This window comes from Lampetra planeri, chromosome 22 (assembly GCF_965212315.1).
Source record: "Lampetra planeri chromosome 22, kcLamPlan1.2.h2, whole genome shotgun sequence".
NCBI classification, from domain to species: Eukaryota; Metazoa; Chordata; class Hyperoartia; order Petromyzontiformes; family Petromyzontidae; genus Lampetra; species Lampetra planeri.
The window spans coordinates 10,500,841-10,520,275 of record NC_136128.1 but is presented as its reverse complement, the minus strand read 5'-3'; the positions used below and the strand labels follow the sequence as shown (position 1 = coordinate 10,520,275).

Below are 19,435 nucleotides of genomic sequence, written 5' to 3'. Positions count from 1 at the left end.
CCCCCCCGTGGCCAGGCCGCACGCGATTAAACAGATATCGATGATGTGCGCATCACACAGGAAGCGAGTGTGACTGGTTGCGTGTGTGTTGGCCTAATCCCAACGGTCTTGAGTGCCCGCAAATGAGAAAATAATTCCAGCTCCATCGATTGCACACAAGCCCTAAGTAAATTACAGACTCATTTAGGATGCATTAGCGTCAGCTTGAGTGGGGGGGGGGGCATGAAAATAAAGCACGATCGTTTATGTAATTTACCGTTATCGTTGTTAAATATGTTTTTAATGGTGATGGCCTTTATTTATCCGCGGCAGGCCCCTGAGATGCACAACTCATTTCCAAGAAGGTCCTGGCAAGATGTCAGCGACGGTTCATCATTTTTCGCTTAAAATCCACGGGTAAAACAATATATTACTGCAGCAGATGGCATCGTCATCGTCATGCACGCACGTCGAACTTCTTTCGCACCGTACGTAGCTGACCGTGATATTTGGAGGTGCTGTCATCATCATCATCATCGTCGGCCGTGCTCTACCCATGGCTCGATGAAGGCATCTCCCCAATCCGTCCCTGCAGATACGCCACGATCCCTCGGTCATCCCGCGTGGGCGAGCTCATTTCACGGTTCCGTCTCCACGATGGAGGCGGGGGGGGGGGTCCCCTCCCGCGTGCCTCCTCTCCTTTAGATGCCAGCTCATCGAGAGTGCCGCCCCACCAGCCGTCATTCCATCCTGGCGGTGCCGCGTCCCTCGCAAGCCCCAACTTTACTCCTATCGCGGAACAATGTGACACCATTTGCCTGCGTACGCTCCGTCCTTTGATCCACACGCTCCTCTCTCTCTCTGTCTCTCTCTTTTTTACGATCAGTGTAAACAAGAAGATGCTCGGTGTAGTCGGCACTTTGCTTCGTTCATCATTTCGTAATTTTTTTTTTTACATTTTTAAACTTTGCTTTATGTAAACCCCCACCTTTCGCTCACTCTCTCGGTCACTCTCTCGCTCACTCTCTCGCTATCTCTCTCGTTCTGCACGCAGCCCTTCTCGCAGTCCGACGGCCTCCGACGGGTAGCTCATATCAGCTCGGTGTGATACCGATCACGAACCCGTCTCGACGAACATCTGGGGCACGATGCACAATCTGAGTGGCGTTTCGCTTTGGTTTAACAAGTCAAAACGGCGAGCAACGGAGACAGCCTTAGTCCGAGCTGTCGATGCTTTGGTGTGTGCATGGTCCTTGCGCTGGTTGCCTTTTGGTGGCCTTTCGTCAAGCACTGGTGAGACGAAGCCGTAGTTGATGGCCGACTCTGGGTACAGAGCAATCGGTTTTAAAGGACAGTGCGTCAACGTATGAACGCACATTTGTTCGTGTGTATATATAATGTATTTTTTTTTATCACCACGCGCGTGTGTGGCGAGCGTTGACTTTATGCCTTGTAAAAAGGTGTCGATTTGGTGTTGGAGCATTTGAACACCTCCCGCGCTTATTCCGGAAATGGCAAAGCGTTTGCGTTTTTATTTTTATTTATCGTTTCCATCAACTTCAACCCCAGCGGATAAACTCGACGTGACTCCACCGGTCTCGCGCATCACGAAGTAATTTTATCACGCCTGTTATTTTTTTATTTTTACTAAATATATATGTTTTTTATTCCACATCCTCCCTCACATCGTACATTGCAACATTCTGACGTTCTCGGCCGGTAGTACCGGGGGCATCGACAATATCAGCAGGCACCCCGGACTCATCAGAGCAGGCGGGGGGGCGGTTGGATGGCCGGTTATTTCCGTTCTGGGTTCAGGTATTTAAGCCTGGTCTAAGGTTCAGGTTTGTAAGCCTAGTCTAAGATTCAGGTGTCTAAGCCTGGTCTAAGGTTCAGGGTTTTAAGATTGGTCTAAGGTTCAGATGTGTTAGACTAGTCGAAGGTTCACATGTTCAAGATTGGTCTAAGGTTCAGGTTTTTAAGACTAGTTTCATTATTCTTCCTTGTCTCTTAGCTTATAACTCGGATGCTCCAGTGCTGAGATCGGGCCTAATGAATTCAGCCATTGAGTATGGGAGAACAGGGGGGTGGAGTTCGTGATTTTTTCACGAACTCAATATGCTTTACCTTTGACACGGCTTCTATTAAAGATGTGCAGCAGCAGCAGCAGCAGTAAGCAGCCGCGTTGACGAGCGGACAGACGGCGGGCAGACAGGGCCAGCGCGGGACGGAGCGGGGTGACAGGATGGGCACGCGTGCTCGACCGAGTGGCCGGTCATCAGTTACATGACGCCCAGGCGGCACGTGTTTGCCCGAGGGGAGCCGCAGGCTCAGCGACCACCTGCCTCGCTTTGCACGGCGCGCGTAACGCGATCCCTCCATAGGTGCGGAGTTGCTTTCGTGCCCCCCCCCACCAACACCCCCCCCCCGCCACCTCATCTGCTACCCGACGACTCCAATTACCATATCGCAGCGGTTCCGATGTGCACGGTTGGCTAAGTACGTTGCGAAAGAGGTTCACCGTTCGTACATCCCAACCTTTCAGGCTGCGGCGTGGATACCGTGCGGGTGAAATTTGGGATGTGCGGCGGGAAGGCGGTGGAGGTGGGGGTTTCGGGAATTAACGTCGCATTCGCTCTGCCCCGAAGGGGCCAACGTGAATTGATTTGGGACATTTTTTCGCCAGTATCAAAGTATGAAAAATAAGAATAGGTTCTACCCTGACATGATTTCCTTACCGACCTCGATCCGCGTGTTAAAGCGAACGTAGACATTTATTGATATATATATATATTTTTTAAACGGTGCTGCCCTCTCCGATGGCTTTCTCGTGCCACTCGGCCTCCGCCGCAGGGAGTTCTGGTGAGCCTCTCAAATGGGCCTTCCACGCAGGCCACGCGTCTTGGAAGGGGTGTGGAGTGCCCACACTTTACCCTACCACACGCAGCCTGCCAGTCAGACTGACAGCGCCATACCCATTAAGTTAAGGAACTTTGCTAATTCGTTTCATTGCAACTCCGATGTGCTAACCGTTAGACTACGGTAGTAGCATCCTATTAACATACAACAAGACAAAGATCCCCAGTACAGCCTGAACAGACTGCTGGGCCAAGCGCTGTTAGCGAGTAGCACCTATGATATACAAGAACAACAACAGCCGCCCTTCGCTACGAAGTTGGCGTTAACGTCGCCACGGCATTTGTTCCAGGCCAGATGCACTCCCGAGGCCACGGTGGTGTTGTCGAAGGCTCGTCGACACGAGGTCACGGGACGGATGGAGGTGCCCATGAGTTGACTGACGGAGATGCACACAAAGACAAAAGATCCCCCCCCGTGTAGCCTCAACGGACTGCTGGGACAAGTGCCGTTAGCGAGCAGCACCTGTGCATGACACGCACGCGCGGAGCACTCGACGTTCATTTCGTGCGTTTCCAGGCAGCGCGCACGGCGGAAGGTGGAGGAGCTCCTTCGAGGGCAGCGATGGGAACCGGGGGTCAGTGGACGCAGACCTCCACGGCAGCCCAGGGGCTCCACTGGAGCACCCAGGAGCCTCCTGCCAAGCAGATGCGCGAGAGCAACGGTGAGACCGGGCGCGCGCCTCTCTCTTTCCCTCTGACCGAGCCAGTGTCGTCTCTCGGTTGCCCTTTCATCGAAGGTGCGTTGCATCGCGCGATCGGGATTATATTAATATTTAATTATTTCGATTTTTTTTTTTCCCCGGACGTCCGTGATAAAAATCTTCGTAGTTTGTCGCATTCTTCCAGGATAGATAAAGATTCAGACTCTGTATTGATATGTAAGCAGACCAGGATGTGTGTGTGTGTGTGTGCATGCATTGGATATCCATGTCCTTGTCCGTTTGCCATATTCAATACGATTGTCACCCTTAGTGCGTTCGAGGTTTCCGTAGCTTAAATGTGAAATTGCGCTACGTACGATCGGTCTAAGAACTAATCTGCCCCGAGATGACTCGCGCTGCGGACAGTTCGTTGTTTGACGTCGGTTCGTGCCTGTGCAATATCAGTGTCATGCGACGCAGCAGTTTGCTTGCGGCGTCGCATAGGACATTGTGTATGTTGATTAACTGTGAATAACCCAACGAATAATGGATGCCCATTGTAATTTATGTGACTGCATTAACTCCCCCCCCCGCGCCCTTCTGATCTTATTGTCTCACAAGTGACGGCGTCACGTTCATCCCCGCCCCCTCACCCCGCTCTATTTAAGACCAACACAGGAGGAGGAGTTCTCCACAACTCGGGTGGCTGTTGCCTGGCGAGGCTGGTGGTTGTCGTTGTCGTAATTATCGGCGAAGTGTCACGGTACTCGAATTGTCAACGTTGTCGGTTTACTCTCAAACGCACAACCTGGCGAGTGCTGAACTCGTAACGGATTGGCATCGTTTTGATCACGTGACCTTACTAATTGGCTGTGTCGGGTGGTAGTGGCGGGTTTAACGACACTTCTATATTTACGCGATCTAACCCCAAAAGCCTCTATTATGGATAATACTGGTCGCGAAAGCCCTACCACTACTAGCTGTTAAACGATTCCTGTTCGCTTTGTCGCTGTGTGCTTTATCGTACTTTGTTTTGCCTTCGTCACTTCGCTGTTGCGAACGAGACTCCGATCCTGGTCTCTGGAGGTCCTCGGCCCCGGTTCAACGAAACTCCGCGTGGCGATCACCCGCGATCGCGCCTGAGATCTCGTCGGATCTCAGACAAACGGGGAGGGTCGAGATGTGTGCAGAGCTTGCAGTGGCAACAACCATGCACAGCTGGTTGATATGAGCTGCTGAACGGGGTATGTTGTTGTTGCGCTGTACTTCTATGCTGCGTCGCCGTCGATGCTCCCCGCCTTCGCCAACCCGGGCTGGTGTGCGTGTGTGCGTGTGATGCAGTGTCGTCAAATAATAGTTGGGACCGGTTCACTTGACAAAGATTGACTTTAGCTGGCTCCATAGCACAGTTGTATGTGTGTACGTTGAACTTTTATTGGCACTGTACGTAGCCAGCCGTGCTAATTGGAGTAGTTCTTAAAAAATGAGTTTGTCAATCTAGATGATGATTTAAAAGTTGCATAGCACCCAGTGGCTTCTTAATATCGGAAGGAAGAGCGTTCCAGACGGCCGCATAAAGCGCATCTGAAAGCGCGCGACGTATGTACGTACGTATGTATGTTGACCAACCGTGCTAATCGGAGGTGCACGATGTTCGATGGTGTCAGCCTAAAGCCGCTGCTGCGAGCGATGACCGGAGTGTGCGCGTGGTGGCTTACGCTCCTGCGTGATGCGGTGCAGTCCAATGATGGTCAGGACCGGTTCACTTTCCTCTCACCGTGGATGTTCAGCTACGGCAAAGGATTCACGTCAGCTGGCTCCGTGGTGCGGTTTTCTCACCCGCTGCGCCGCCGCTCCGCCGCTCCGCCGCTCCACACCCTACACGCGCGTGAACTCAAAGAGCGCGCCTTTCATTACGCCTCGTGTACAAGTAAACCTCTTGTTTGGGGAAGGCCAATTGGCTGATGCGTTGAGTTTTAGAGGTTAGTGCAATGCAAGACGAGCGAGGAAAAAATGTTAAGCGAGCCTTGTTTACCGCACAGCACAGCGCGCCGTCAGCTGTTTTTCCGGAGCGTCACGTCCTGCCCTCTCCTCTGGATTGTATGGCCCCCCCCCCACTTCTGGGGACCCCTGAAGGGTGCAGGAGATGGGGCAGGACGCGTTGTGAGGTATTTATCAGCCGAACACGATAATGCGCGGGCACAGATTCCGCTGAACAAAAAAGACGTTTCGAAATCATCAGCCGCATCTCAAAACATATATTTAAATATATATTCTACCCTCGAACAGGACCACATGTAAAATATATGGGCTCTGTGTAAATGTACATTTAATATGTATGATGCCACGGATTTGCAACATACGTAATGAACGTGGGAGGAAATGGTGGCTTGGTGGTTTGAGCACAGCGCCATGAAGCCAGCCAAGTCATCATCTTGGTTCTTTCGGTAAAGTCACGTAGAAGGGAAATAATAAAATAATAAAAATAAAACATAATAAAATAATTCTCAAGACGTTTCGGCCACAACGCAAGCAGCCGTTCTCAGGTGAAGAACAGGTCTGTCGGAAAGACAGCGTCCTAATGAACATTATTATTTTATTATTTCCCTTCTACGTGACTTTACTGAAAGAACCAAGAATATGAATCCCTGCAGTCACGAAAGCTTTAAATCGAAATCTGGCCAAGTCAGTTAAATTCCTCCGCATAGCCTCACATGTGTGATGCGAGATGTATCTAGACCAGTCCCTATGATTCACTCCTGCGCCCTTATATTAGCTTATGAGGTTGCACATTTCCATTCGGTTATTTTAATATAAAAAAATAATAATCGATCATTGAGATGCAAGATTCACTGCGTGTACCGCGAGCGTGAGAATCAAATTCAATCGATGATATTTTTTTTTTTTAAGTTCTCACGAATAATGTATCTACGGTACGGCATGTAACGTAGTGCGCGGGGCGGAACGGTGGAGCAGTGGTTATCACCCTGTGTTATGAACCCCACAACCTATATACTTCATTTAAATTATATTTATATAAAAAAATATATTTTCATTGATGTAAAAGTATGAAAAAAATTAACGTTGTTGTTCCGTACGAGGGAATTTGTGCGAAAAGGATGTTGTTTAAAAACGATCGCGCAAGGATGGAACATTTCGAGGCGACGTGTCATCCGGTTTTAACTCTGGTATTTGCGATGGAATAGTGCGAGCAAAGTTTGGCTGGAGAATGCCACTCGTGGCTCTCGTTGTGAACTCAAAATCTCGCTTCCCTCTGCGCACATTCTTTTTTGACATGCATTCATACATTTTGCGTGCGCAGACGAGCATACATACGGTCACCTCCTCCGTCGGCAATTCGCTGAAGAATCGTGTTTCTTGATGACGAATCTTGAATCACGATCCAATTCCAGAAAGGTTATTTTCACTTCGATTGTTTTTCCCCATCTCATAATAAAGGTTTTTGGGTCAGATCGCGTTATTTATAAATGTGTCGTAACCCTCCACCACCCGACACGGCCAAACAGTAAAAAATGTGTCACGTTTTTCAAAGGACAAAATAATTCACTTCTTTAGCCCACCGGTGTGCTGTAGAGAGAATCAACACCGGTGGGCTAAAAAAAGTGAATTATTTTGTCCTTTGAAAAACGTGACACATTTTTTACTGTTTGGCCGTGTCGGGTGGTGGAGGGTTACGACACATTTATAAATAACGCGATCTGACCCAAAAACCTATATTATGAATAATATTGGTCGCGAAAGCCTGCTACGTGTTAATTTCCCCCATCTCATTCGGCGAAAACCGAGAGGCCGCCACGTAGTTTCCCAACTAATTTTCACAATTCACGTAACGAATATCAACTTATTTGCGCGCCGCGGGTTTTATAACGTGTGTCACGAGCCCAGGAAGTTATTACCGCCGGTGGCTTCGACGGCGTCGTTACGAGCCTCTCGCTATCGCCGGAGGGGCGAACAACGCGGTCAGTGTTTTACTACGCGAGTTGAGGTTTACTCAAAACATGTGTGGGTGATCACATTAGAAAGAGGTGTTTTTTTGGTGTCCTTGCTTTCTGGTGTTGTTTTTAATTCAATGAGACGAACGGGCGGCCGGACCCCAGCGCCTCCCTGAGAAGTGAGTGGGCGCGACGAACTTGGCTGACTTGGGCCCCTTGAGAGGTGAGAGGGACCCAACATTGTGATAGAGCAATGGGGGGGGAGGTGGGGAGGGAAAACAGATGTAACGATGTCGGCAATTCGTGCTGGAAAGATTTGATCGGTTGTAATTATCAATCAGTTACAGCCCTTCGCCATCCCAGTGCTGGGTGAGAGCCTCTGCGTGCCGGGGTTCGTGTGAGCATATTTCACCGCGTCGGTCAGCGGCGGGCTGGGTCAAAGCCAAAGCCGAGGTCTGGTTTGGATATCGCTCGAAGCTGATGTTGGCCGTGGTCCGGACTCAAACTCGGGTGTCGTGGTTTCACAGGGCATTGCGCTAACGACCGCACCACCGCTCCACCTCCTCTGGGTGGGCAAGGGTCCCTTGCTGAGAGCTGAGAGCGCAGGGAAATTTTCTCGAACCTGTGTGTCTCAGTGGTGTAATTGTGTGGACGTCACACAATGACGCCACTGCGACACCCGGGAAGTTTGGGGCCGTCCATAAATGACGTCACGCACCTAGGGGGGGTGGGGGTGTCAGACATTTGTGACGATGTGTGACGAGGGGGGGGGGTTGAGAAATGTGACGTCACATCAAAATGCGCAAATTTAAATAAATGTAGACAACACGTTCTACTTAATTAAATAGACTTTTTCATAAAGTTTTTTTCCTACAACATCAGAGTGCAGCGCCACATTAAATACGCAATACAATGACAATAGTTGAAAGCGATTTAAATCATGTTTATTTTTTGGGGGGGGGGGGGGGGGGCAGAGCTTTGTGACGTCATATTTGAGGGGTGCGTGACTTTATGTGACGTCGTGTGACGATGGGGGGGGGGGGGCAAAAATCGTCCAAAATCGCGTGACGTCATTTATAGACGGCCCCTTTGAACAAAGTCGACAAGCGAAACGGGTTTTCATTGACATGTCATCAGTTTTCCTTTTAGCGGACGCAGAGAAATTGAACTAACCCTCGTATGGACACCAATTTAACCCTTTACTGTTCTGAGACGTCTGCAAGTTGCAGGGTGGGGGGGGGGTGGTGGGGGGATGGGGGGTGGGAGTCCTCGGAACGCGAAAGCTGCTCAGCATTAATGTTATTTAGAGGCACAGTGCCATTGTTTTTTAAGACATTGTTACTCACCACGGAGAATTGTAGCGACGGAACCAACCGCACTCAACGATAGCTGTGCCACATGCCCTGCAGGAGCCTCGCCACCGAGTGATTTCATTTTAGTCTTTCTTCCTGTTTCGTTGGGCTGATGTACACATTCGTCATCGGAACGGGAACGGGGTTAACTACGAACTGGTTTACATTAAAAGTGGATATGCTCTGCCTCGACGGTTGTACGGTTAGCGGCACGCTGGACTTGCGATCCAGAGGTCGCCGGTTCGATTCCGTCTCCCGGAGCGGCGGTCGGCTACGTACGGGTGCGCGAAAGAAGTTGGACATGCACACACGTACGTACTTGTCCTCGCCACCACCTCTGTCCATCCAGCAGCAGCTGCAGCTGCAGCAGCACACTCTGCTGCTGGATGAACCTCAATAAATAACGGTGACGAAGGAGTTCCGCAAAGAGCTGCAGGTTGCCGGCTCAAACCAAACCCCGCGGTCAATCGTTCACATTTTGGGGAAGTGAAACTAAAACTACCCCTTTTTGTGTTATTTGCAAAGTTTTGTTATGGCTAAGGAATGTATTTTTTTAATATATATAAAAAAAAATTACTTGCACTTTGCCAAAGGTTTTGTAGATCTCAGTTAATCGGTACCAGGGGTGGAGCGGAGGCGTAGTGGTTAGCGTGCCGCGCTACGAAACCCGGCAGCCGGCTTCGGTACCCGTCCACGGCTACAAACCGGTGACGAACGCTACCTCCTCAACCGTCGCCGCACCCGCCTCCCCGCGTAGCCCACCGAGCCGCAGTGACCGACGCGACAAAGCGTGGACCGGCACGGCCGTGGGGGGGGGGGGGGGACTGTTCGTCCCAGTAGCGCTGGACCGCACGTGACGCGACGGGAACGTGGTGTCTGTGCGGTGCGTGGTGTCTGTGCGGTGCGTGGTGTCTGTGTGGTGCGTGGGGGCTGTGTGGTGCGTGGTGTCTGTGTGGTGCGTGGTGTCTGTGCGGTGCGTGGGGGCTGTGTGGTGCGTGGTGTCTGTGCGGTGCGTGGGGCCTGTGTGGTGCGTGGTGTCTGTGTGGTGCGTGGGGGCTGTGTGGTGCGTGGTGTCTGTGTGGTGCGTGGTGTCTGTGCGGTGCGTGGTGTCTGTGTGGTGCGTGGTGTCTGTGTGGTGCGTGGTGTTTGTGTGGTGCGTGGTGTCTGTGTGGTGCGTGGTGTCTGTGTGGTGCGTGGGGCCTGTGTGGTGCGTGGTGTCTGTGTGGTGCGTGGGGGCTGTGTGGTGCGTGGGGGCTGTGTGGTGCGTGGGGCCTGTGTGGTGTGTGGTGCGTGGTGTCTGTGTGGTGCGTGGTGTCTGTGTGGTGCGTGGGGGCTGTGTGGTGCGTGGTGTCTGTGTGGTGCGTGGTGTCTGTGTGGTGCGTGGGGGCTGTGTGGTGCGTGGTGTCTGTGTGGTTCGTGGTGTCTGTGTGGTGCGTGGTGTCTGTGTGGTGCGTGGGGGCTGTGTGGTGCGTGGGGGCTGTGTGGTGCGTGGGGGCTGTGTGGTGCGTGGTGTCTGTGTGGTGCGTGGTGTCTGTGTGGTGCGTGGGGGCTGTGTGGTGCGTGGGGGCTGTGTGGTGCGTGGGGGCTGTGTGGTGCGTGGTGTCTGTGTGGTGCGTGGTGTCTGTGTGGTGCGTGGGGGCTGTGTGGTGCGTGGGGGCTGTGTGGTGCGTGGTGCCCCGCGTAGGCCCAGCGTGGGTAGGCAGCATATTTTGGGTTTTTTTCCTTCCCCCCCACCACCCTTCTCCCTGCCGTTAAGCGCTCCGGGGGTCGACATCTGCAAGCGCTTACGCGAGTGCGGCGCTGGTAGCCGCTCGTGTCGTTACGTAGCGGGCAACATGTTCTGGTCTCGTGCGGCGCCGCTGCCGTAGCCGCTGCAGGAGATAAGCGACTGAGGCTCGGAGCGGCGACATCGACGCAGTGCCCATGGCACTGATCCGAAAGAGCGCTGGCAGAGGGCAGAGCGGAACGATGGCGGACGTCCAGAACAAACACGTCGTTCGAGAACCAAACATCGCACCTCATTGCTTTCACATTCCTCCTCCTCCTCCACCCCATCCTCCTCCACGAAGACGCCGGTAGCGGAAGCATCAACCGCATCAGAAGGTCAGCGACAGGCCGCTGCGCGCATCAAATCGAAGATTACAGACACGCTCCGCAGTCGTGCGACTGTGGTCAGGCAACTGATACGATCGGACCGGGCGGCAAACCCACTGTTGCCTGCGCGCTCCTTCAACGGAGGAGAAACAGCAACACAACTCCGCGAACTCTCTCCCTGAAGCACAATCAGATGCAGAAGTGTATCTCCCTTTGAGTGAGTGAAAGCCCGTCGAGCCTAAGAAAATTTCATATATTTTTTCGAGGGGCGGCTCGGCCAGCAGGCAGCAACCGGAGCCCCCTCGCTGTGGCGGCGCAGACCTCGGCGTCTGCATTCGGCTCCCAGATGGGGATCGTGCCCACGGCAGAGTGGGACAGCAGCCAGGGACGCGCGCCGAGTTTGCTGCCGCACGCGGAAACCGAACCGTGGCGGCCTCAATATATTTGTATGGTGGTGCGGTAGTGTTGTGGTGGTGGTGTGGTGGTGGTGTGGTGATGGTGTGGTGGTGGTGGTGTAGTGGTGGTGTGGTCGCGTGGTGGCATGGTGGTTGTGTGGTGTGGTGGTGGTGTGGTGGTGGTGTGGTGGTGGTGTGGTGGTGGTGTGGTGGTGGTGTGGTGGTGGTGTGGTGGTGGTGTGGTGGTGTAGTGGCGTGGTGGCATGGTGGTGGTGTGATGGTGGTGGTGTGTTGGTTGTGCGGTGTAGTGCTGCTGTGGTGGTGTGGTGGTGGTGTGGTGGCATTGTGGCGTGGTGATGGTGGTGTGGTGGTGGCATGGTGGTGGCGGTGCCGTGGCCTCTCCGACCCGAGTGCTGCGCCGTCGTGTGAAACGCCACCCATTGGCCCTCGGTCGTGGGCACGGATGCACATCCCAGGGGTAGAGCTGGCACAGACGAAAATAATCTTCATCCCGATTGCGTGCGGTGCGTGCGTGTGTGCGTGTGGTGCGCGTGCGGTGCGTGTGTGTGCGTGCGGTGCGCGTGCGGTGCGTGCGTGTGTGTGCGTGCGGTGCATGCGTGTGTGCGTGCGGGGCGCGCGCGTATGTGTGCGTGTGCGTGTGCGTGCGGTGCGCGCGTGTGTGTGCGTGCGGGGCGCGCGTGTGCGTGTGTGCGTGCGTGCGTGCGGTGCGCGCGTGTGTGCGTGCGGTGCGCGCGTGTGTGCGTGCCTGTGCGTGCGTGTGTGTGCGTGTGTAAATCCAGGTCACGCTGCACCAGAGTCGTGGCACACGCTGCTCTTCGTTTGTTCTGCACAGCCTGCGCCCCCCCCTTCCCCGGGGGGGTTGGGGGGGGATCGTGCGGGGGAGGAGTGAACGTTTTAATGATTCCTCATGCCCAGGTCACACCGGGTTAGCCCAGATTAAAGAAAAGCAACGAGGATGGTTTTGATCGAGCGTCATTCGCCTCCGTGAGACACGCACGGAGGAAATGTCGTCCAGGCTCGAGACCTTCCCCGTCTCCTCTGACCGACTGCCCCTTCTCTAGAATAGATCTTCGCGCACACACATACACACACACGTCTATACACCGTATCAACAATCATTCGTGGAGATTGGCCAAACATCACGATGTAGGACCGCAGAGCACGGGCAAATTGCTGGCACCAACCGCTTGTGGTTGCCTCGCATCTTTGCCGGGGGTCTCTCCCTGCGAATATCTGCGCGCGCTACAAATTCTGCAGAGTTTCGAGATGCGATTTGTGTGAAATATGCAACACGTTGCACGCATGCAACACGTTGCACGTGAGTTGCAGCGTCATGTCACTGTGCGCGCGGCACGCATCTCCGGCGTGTTTCTCTACGGCATCTTGAGGTGCAGCCGTATTCAGCCGCTGCGTGAATCCAAATCATATTTCCTTTCAGTTCTGTGCTGAATGGAGAGACCGTGATTAACCACCGCCTCCGTTCCCTCCAGCCCACCTCCCCATAACCCCCAACCACCGCCACCCCTCTTATCTTAAGCTCTCTTCATGCATATGGGCAATGCATAATCGAGGGTTTTTCTGGGTTAGATCGCGTAAATATATGAATGTGTCGTTAAAACCCGCCACCACCCGACACAGCCAACCAGTAAGGGTTGTCACGTAAACAGAACGTGGCCAATTCGTCACTAGTACAGCACACCGGTGTGTTGGAGAGCCAAGCCACAACATTTACAATCTAAGTACTCAGATCTGAGTACGCGATCTAACCCAAAAAACCTCCTCTGGATGATATTGGTCACGGAAGCATACGTGTTAAACTGATATGGGCAATGTGTTCACTAACGCACAGTGACCAGAGAATCAAGTGGGGAGGGGGGGGGGGGGCGAGTACCTGGTGCGGTGTGGTGTAAACGTGGCGATGGCCACCCGCCCGCCTCATGTACACGTGCCGGCCTTCGTAGGTGCTGCCCGCTAACAGCACTTGTCCCAACATTATGTTGAAGGCTATACGGGGGGGGGGGGGGTCTTTGTCTTTGTCGCCCCTCCCCCCCTTCTCGAAGTGAGCACCAAAAGAGCCCCACCTCTCAGGGGGCCGTTACCACGGCGGGGGGTGAGGGGGGGGGCAGGGGGGTGGGCAGGGGGGGGGGCAGACCAGCGGTGCTCGGAGCACGCGCACATTCGGGCAATTTTGTTCCTTTTCAACGCCCTCCCCTCACCTCCGCCCCGCCAGCCCACGGCGTAAATGGTGAAGGCCCGCAATTTCAATACGCGCTCGGCATAAATGTGCACGAATGCGTTTCCATCATCGCCATCACCAGCAGGAGCAGCAGCAGCAGGGGCCCATGGTCAATTTGCCGCCGATGGAGCTGCTGCCTCCTGGTTTGGCACACATTCATTTCGCGGAATAAATAAAATAATGACCCGCTGCCGGACGAAGGCCTTCGCTCTACCCCAAGCCGCTGCCGCCAATCCCACGATCCCGCGGCGGTGTTACGGTGCACCCAGCACCTCCACGTGAGATCATTTCGTCGCTCCGTCTCCCTCGCGGATGCGTATACATTCCATGGCTGCCACCCCGTTCAGTGCCGGATTAAGCTAGTGCGGGGCCTGTGGCGTATGTTATAAAGGGGTCCTAAATAAAAAAAAACACGTAAATATTAAAAGACAATTTTTTTTACTTGCACAATAAAGTAATTGTATTTTTTCATTTGCTATACAGCCAGATAATACGACAAATCGCTAACCTTAAACACCCAGTCGTTCATAAAAGTTGAAGGCATTCTAGTACTATAGTAATAGAGCAAGTGCAGAATCACTGAACCGGAATTGATAGCTTGAATGCATTTAGCGCGGGGCCCTTGAAAGTGCGGGGCCCGTAGCTACTACATATGTAGCTACTTGTGCTATTAGGATAATCCGGCACTGCCCCTGTTATTGTTCCTTGCCCCCGGCCATCGCCGTCCCTCCCAGCGACGACGCGTTCCGCCTGCTGTTCGTCCGTTTCTCTCAAGTCTCGTTTCCGACCAGCGCGCGTGCCTCTCTCCGCGTGATTCCGCGCGCGCGTTCCTCCTCCACGGCGTTTCTCGGCGCACTCCTCCGCTTCTCGTTGGTTGCCCATCGCCGTTATTACCGCAAAGGTGGGTGAGGAGTCGTGACGCAGCGGGTGACACGCTACGCGATGGGCCTGACGACCCGAACGTGCTCCCTGATCACGGCTGTCGTCGGTGGCAGGCGGCATCTGACGAGCTGGTCTCGGTCCTCCCGTCCACCCCCACTAACCCACAGTGGCCACAAAACTCACGGAGGAGCGGTGTCGGGCAAAGGTGTACGCACGCGCCAGGGACGTGCGGTCAGGGGAGGCAGGGGAGGCGGAGCCTCACCTCCCGTCATACTCTAATGAAAATAGCTGTTACTAAAAGTTAAAACTAAAATCAAATCAAATAAATGTTAACATTTTTTCACTGATTTGTGTAATAAATGTCATTTCTGTACGATTCCAATCATTTTTATAGTCAAAATCACCAAATATGCAGAGCTCCGCTGTAAATACAGGAAGAGACGAGAGGTGAGGCAGCGACAAGCTCAGCCTCCCCTCTGATTGCGCAACCCCTCAGTAACTGGATGGAGCGTGGGCAATAAGCGCGTGCCTGTTACTATCTCAGCATGTCACCAATGTAATGTTTGTAGACCCCTTAATTTCATGTCCTCGCCTTCCATACTCCAGGTAACTTATTTTATGTATGTGTATAAAGATATTTAGGCTCGCTGGTCTCGTCATGAAACTGCAATGAAAAAGCACCAGGGGAGGCAGCTATCACATCTGCCTCAGCGAGGGGGGCGTGCCAGACACGCCCCCCTCAGACACGTGTCAAACACGCCCCCCTCAGTGTTTAAATTCGGCTCTGATATTAGCCAGTGCCTCCCCAGCCATTGACCTCACCGCACGTCACTGGCACGCGCATGCGTCATCGTTCAACAGCCACTCGTTCAGCGGAATAATTACATAACTGCCCGGCCCGTGCTCGCTGACCAGCGTGGCGGGGGGAGGGAGGGCGACATTATGAAATAACGCCTTGGGTTATTTTTTGTGTCTCTCCCACCGCTTGGTGATGGACGCTGGGTAATTAATGGGGGTCAGAGGTCGGCGGGGAGGGCTGCTGGTGCCTGTGGAAATGAGCCGCTCTGCCGAGCGCCTGACGCTGCTCGGCAAGGGCACACATTGCGTGGTGAAAAATAAGTAGAGGTATTTACCCCTCTCTGGGAATAAAACAGGAGTCGTGTTAGGACTTTCAAATACAAAATAGATCTCATGGAAGTTTTTGCCAGTATCAAAGTATGAAAAATAAGAATAGGTTTAACCCTGCTCTGACAATAAAACGGGAGTTGTGTTAAGACGTTCAAACACCAAGGCATCAAGTCTGTATTAACCACATGTATTTGTGGCAAAACATGCAAACAATTTGCTCTGATAATAGAAACATTGTCTTCGAAACTGATTGGCCTACACCAGAGACAGCCTTCTTTATTATGGCCTTGTCTCATCAGTGTCAAACCAGAGAACGCCAAAAGGCCGAACACAAAGGGTAAAACCTATTCTTATTTTTCATCATTTTGTATCCTGGCAAAAAGGTCCGACAGATACAGATTGCGTTTCGCAACGGAGCCTGACGAGGCTACCTCGTCCATCCGTCCATGTGCCCATGCATCCGTGTGTCTGTCCGTGTGTCTATCCATAGGTGTGTCCATTCGTTTGTCCATCTGTGTGTACATCCGTGCATCTGTCCGTGTGTCTGTCCCTGTGTCTGTCTCTGTGTCCATCCGTGTGTCTATCCATCTGTCATTCCGTGCGTCCGTCTGTCCGCGTGTGTCCGTCCGTCTGTCAGAGGGCACATCGCAAGTAAGCTACAAAACCCCCAAATCACAGTACTCAGATGCTCATCCACTCGCGGTAGCATTGACAAGGAAATACTTCCAAAATGGCATTTTTGCTACGAAAGGAAACTAATGTTGTTGCGAGTATCGGTGCGATTCGTGCGCGCGTGGGTGTAAGACACACGCGTGGGTGTAAGACACGCGCGTGGGTGTAAGACACGCGCGTGGGTGTAAGACACGCGCGTGGGTGTAAGACACGCGCGTGGGTGTAAGACACGCGCGTGGGTGTAAGACACGCGCGTGGGTGTAAGACACGCGCGTGGGTGTAAGACACGCGCGTGGGTGTAAGACACGCGCGTGGGTGTAAGACACGCGCGTGGGTGTAAGACACGCGCGTGGGTGTAAGACACGCGCGTGGGTGTAAGACACGCGCGTGGGTGTAAGACACGCGCGTGGGTGTAAGACACGCGCGTGGGTGTAAGACACGCGCGTGGGTGTAAGACACGCGCGTGGGTGTAAGACACGCGCGTGGGTGTAAGACACGCGCGTGGGTGTAAGACACGCGCGTGGGTGTAAGACACGCGCGTGGGTGTAAGACACGCGCACGCTCGAACGCGTGTGCCTCGCGCAGCAGGTGGAGTTAACACGCGCACGCGCGAATATCATCGCACAGCGAAACCCCCCGCGACCTCAAAGGGAGGTCGGTCTGTACCCTACTGCTCATATTTCTCTCCGGAGGTAAAGTCCAGGCGATTTGCTGCTCAAATTGAGCGTTCAGAGACGGTGCACTTCTCGGAGGGCAGCGGTGGCAATTCCACATTCCCAGGGCGGAGGTGAGTCTCAAATGGGACAACCGCTGATGACTTCGGCACAAAGTGGAACTTGATTCGTTGACCCCAGATGGATGATGGGTTGACTGAACACCCTGCACCCCCCTCGGCCAACCAGGATTTGAACTTTGCTCTGCCATTGAGTGACTGTCAAGAGGAGGGGGATAGACACTCAGGGAATTGCCACAGTCTGTGTGCGTGTGTCTACACAGTCGTGTGAGATTGAGTGGATAGACTGCATAGACTGTCAAAATATACACTGTGTGTGTGTGTATACTGTATATATATAGGGGGAAGTGGAGCGGCGATTAGCACGCTGCGCTACGAACCCAGCGAGCTGAGTTGGATTCGTGCTCACGGCCAATACCAGTGATGGTTATCGGAACTGGTTCTGGGTCTCCTTCCCTACGTCGACTCTGGTGCGGTGTGTAAACATCGCCACTGGGGAGACAAAGGCGGCCGGGCGTGGTGCTGGTCACCCACCCCCGTGTGCACCGTGCCGGGCTTTATAGCTGCTCGCTATATGTACTTGCCCCAAAAGTATGTTTAGGCTATACTGGGGGTCTTTGTCTTTATATACGTAGCATATTTAATATTTATGCGCATCAATTGTTGTTACTGCAGCAACGGCAGATTAAAGACAATAATAGCAACGTCGTTCATTTCATGCTGGGAGGAAGGGTGACATTCTGAACATCTGCCCTTCAAGGTGTGGATGATATTTGCCCGTGCGCATTTACGGAACGCCGCCACGGTATAACGATCAGTGGACTTGCGATCCAGAGGGCTGTCGGTTCGATTCAAGCTCCTGGCGCGGCGGTGTCTAATATCTCCCCCACCCCACCACCACCCGATTGGAAGGACACGTGCAGTGGGGTGAAACGTGGGTGATCCCATCCCAACCCCAGACATCGCGGCCAGCGTTGGGAAGAATATGAAAAAATACCCCCTTGTCGGTCGCTCTCTGGAGCCGCATTTAGGTGGAGGCTTTTTTCCCGGCAGTGGCGGGAGCGAGCAATTGCAGGGCTGCGCCTTTACCGCATTTTCACCCGTACGCTCGCACACACAGAGACAAGGACCCCTTTACTGGATAGCCCGATGGTAACAGTGGTGTAGGCGAGCGCCTATCAATCCTGGCACTTAGCACGAGGAGGCGTGGGCAGTACAGCACAACCAAGCAATTGCCTGGCTCCTCAATTTTGATATTGACAACTCTGCCTTCACTGTAGCTCAAACCGACCTATCTATACTCGTACACACCGGGACATCGATCCCTCCATTTAATCCCATAGACAATTGGACGTGTGCTGCTAGCGAGCCCTTATTAAGGCCATCATGGCGTACAAAACGGGGGTAGGGTAGTGTGTCCAGAGCGCCACGGTGGTGAGATGTCAACTGCCTCGCCTGGTATACAGGAGGTCGTGGGTTTGATCCACATCGACGCCCGCTGTATATTTTGGGGTTGCGTGTTCTTCCCCTGGTCACGTGAATTTTTCTCCGGTTCCTCCAATTTTTCCCTCCGCATTAAGAATCAACGTATTTTGCTGCTGATATACATTTCCACGTTTAATGCATTTGGCTGATATTAATTTCCACTTCGTCCAGCTTTCATTTGTCATAGCCAGGCCGCTTCTGAAAAAGAGCTAGATAGCTCACTGGGGCCTTAACTGATAAAATAAAAATTGTTTAGAAAAAAAAGTAAATCAAATAAAATTACCATATCCGGCCAACTGTCTCCCCAGTCGACGTTCGCACAACAATCTGCCGGGTACTCATTTAAGGCTGAATCAAGGCCTTTCGTACCGCTGCGTGGGTTTGGTTTGGTCTCTGAGGTCATCTCCCACGTGAAGCCAAGCAAGTGCCTAGCGCGGCTCCGCACAACACGGCAGAATTGCGGGCGTCGGGTTGAATTGTTACGTCGGTGATTTCAAATCTATTGACACGACGGTCGCCACCTCTGAACAAAAGAGAATCTCGGAAACCTAGTCCAGGCGGCAACTCTTCATCAACACATTCATTCTAATGCATACATGGGCTACGCACGGTGAGAACGAAGTTTAACAATAGATGACACTTTCGATTTAAAGCTTTCGTGACTGCAGGGATTCATCTTCTTGGTTCTTTCGGTAAAGTCACGTAGAATTGAAATAATAAAATAATAAAAATAAACATAATAAAATAATTCTCACTTATAGAATTGAAATAAATAAGCAAATAATAAAAAGCTTAAAATAAGTATTTTATCATGGTTTATTTTTATTAGTTTATTATTTCAGTAAATTAATTATTTTATTATGTTTTCTTTTTATTATTTTATTATTTCAATTCTACGTGACTTTACCGAAAGAACCAAGAAAATAGATGACACATTTACTTGCAA

General features: G+C 52.6%; 1 protein-coding gene across 1 annotated transcript in view; it reads left to right on the top strand.

The window, feature by feature from the left end:
- Window positions 1–19,435, top strand: part of KLHL29 (kelch like family member 29) — an 89,715-nt gene that overhangs the window by 10,810 nt on the left and 59,470 nt on the right. Inside the window, exon 3 of the mRNA XM_078604416.1 lies at window positions 3,415–3,559. Coding sequence (XP_078460542.1) covers window positions 3,415–3,559 — 145 coding nt within the window. The remainder of the gene's footprint in view (window positions 1–3,414; window positions 3,560–19,435) is intronic.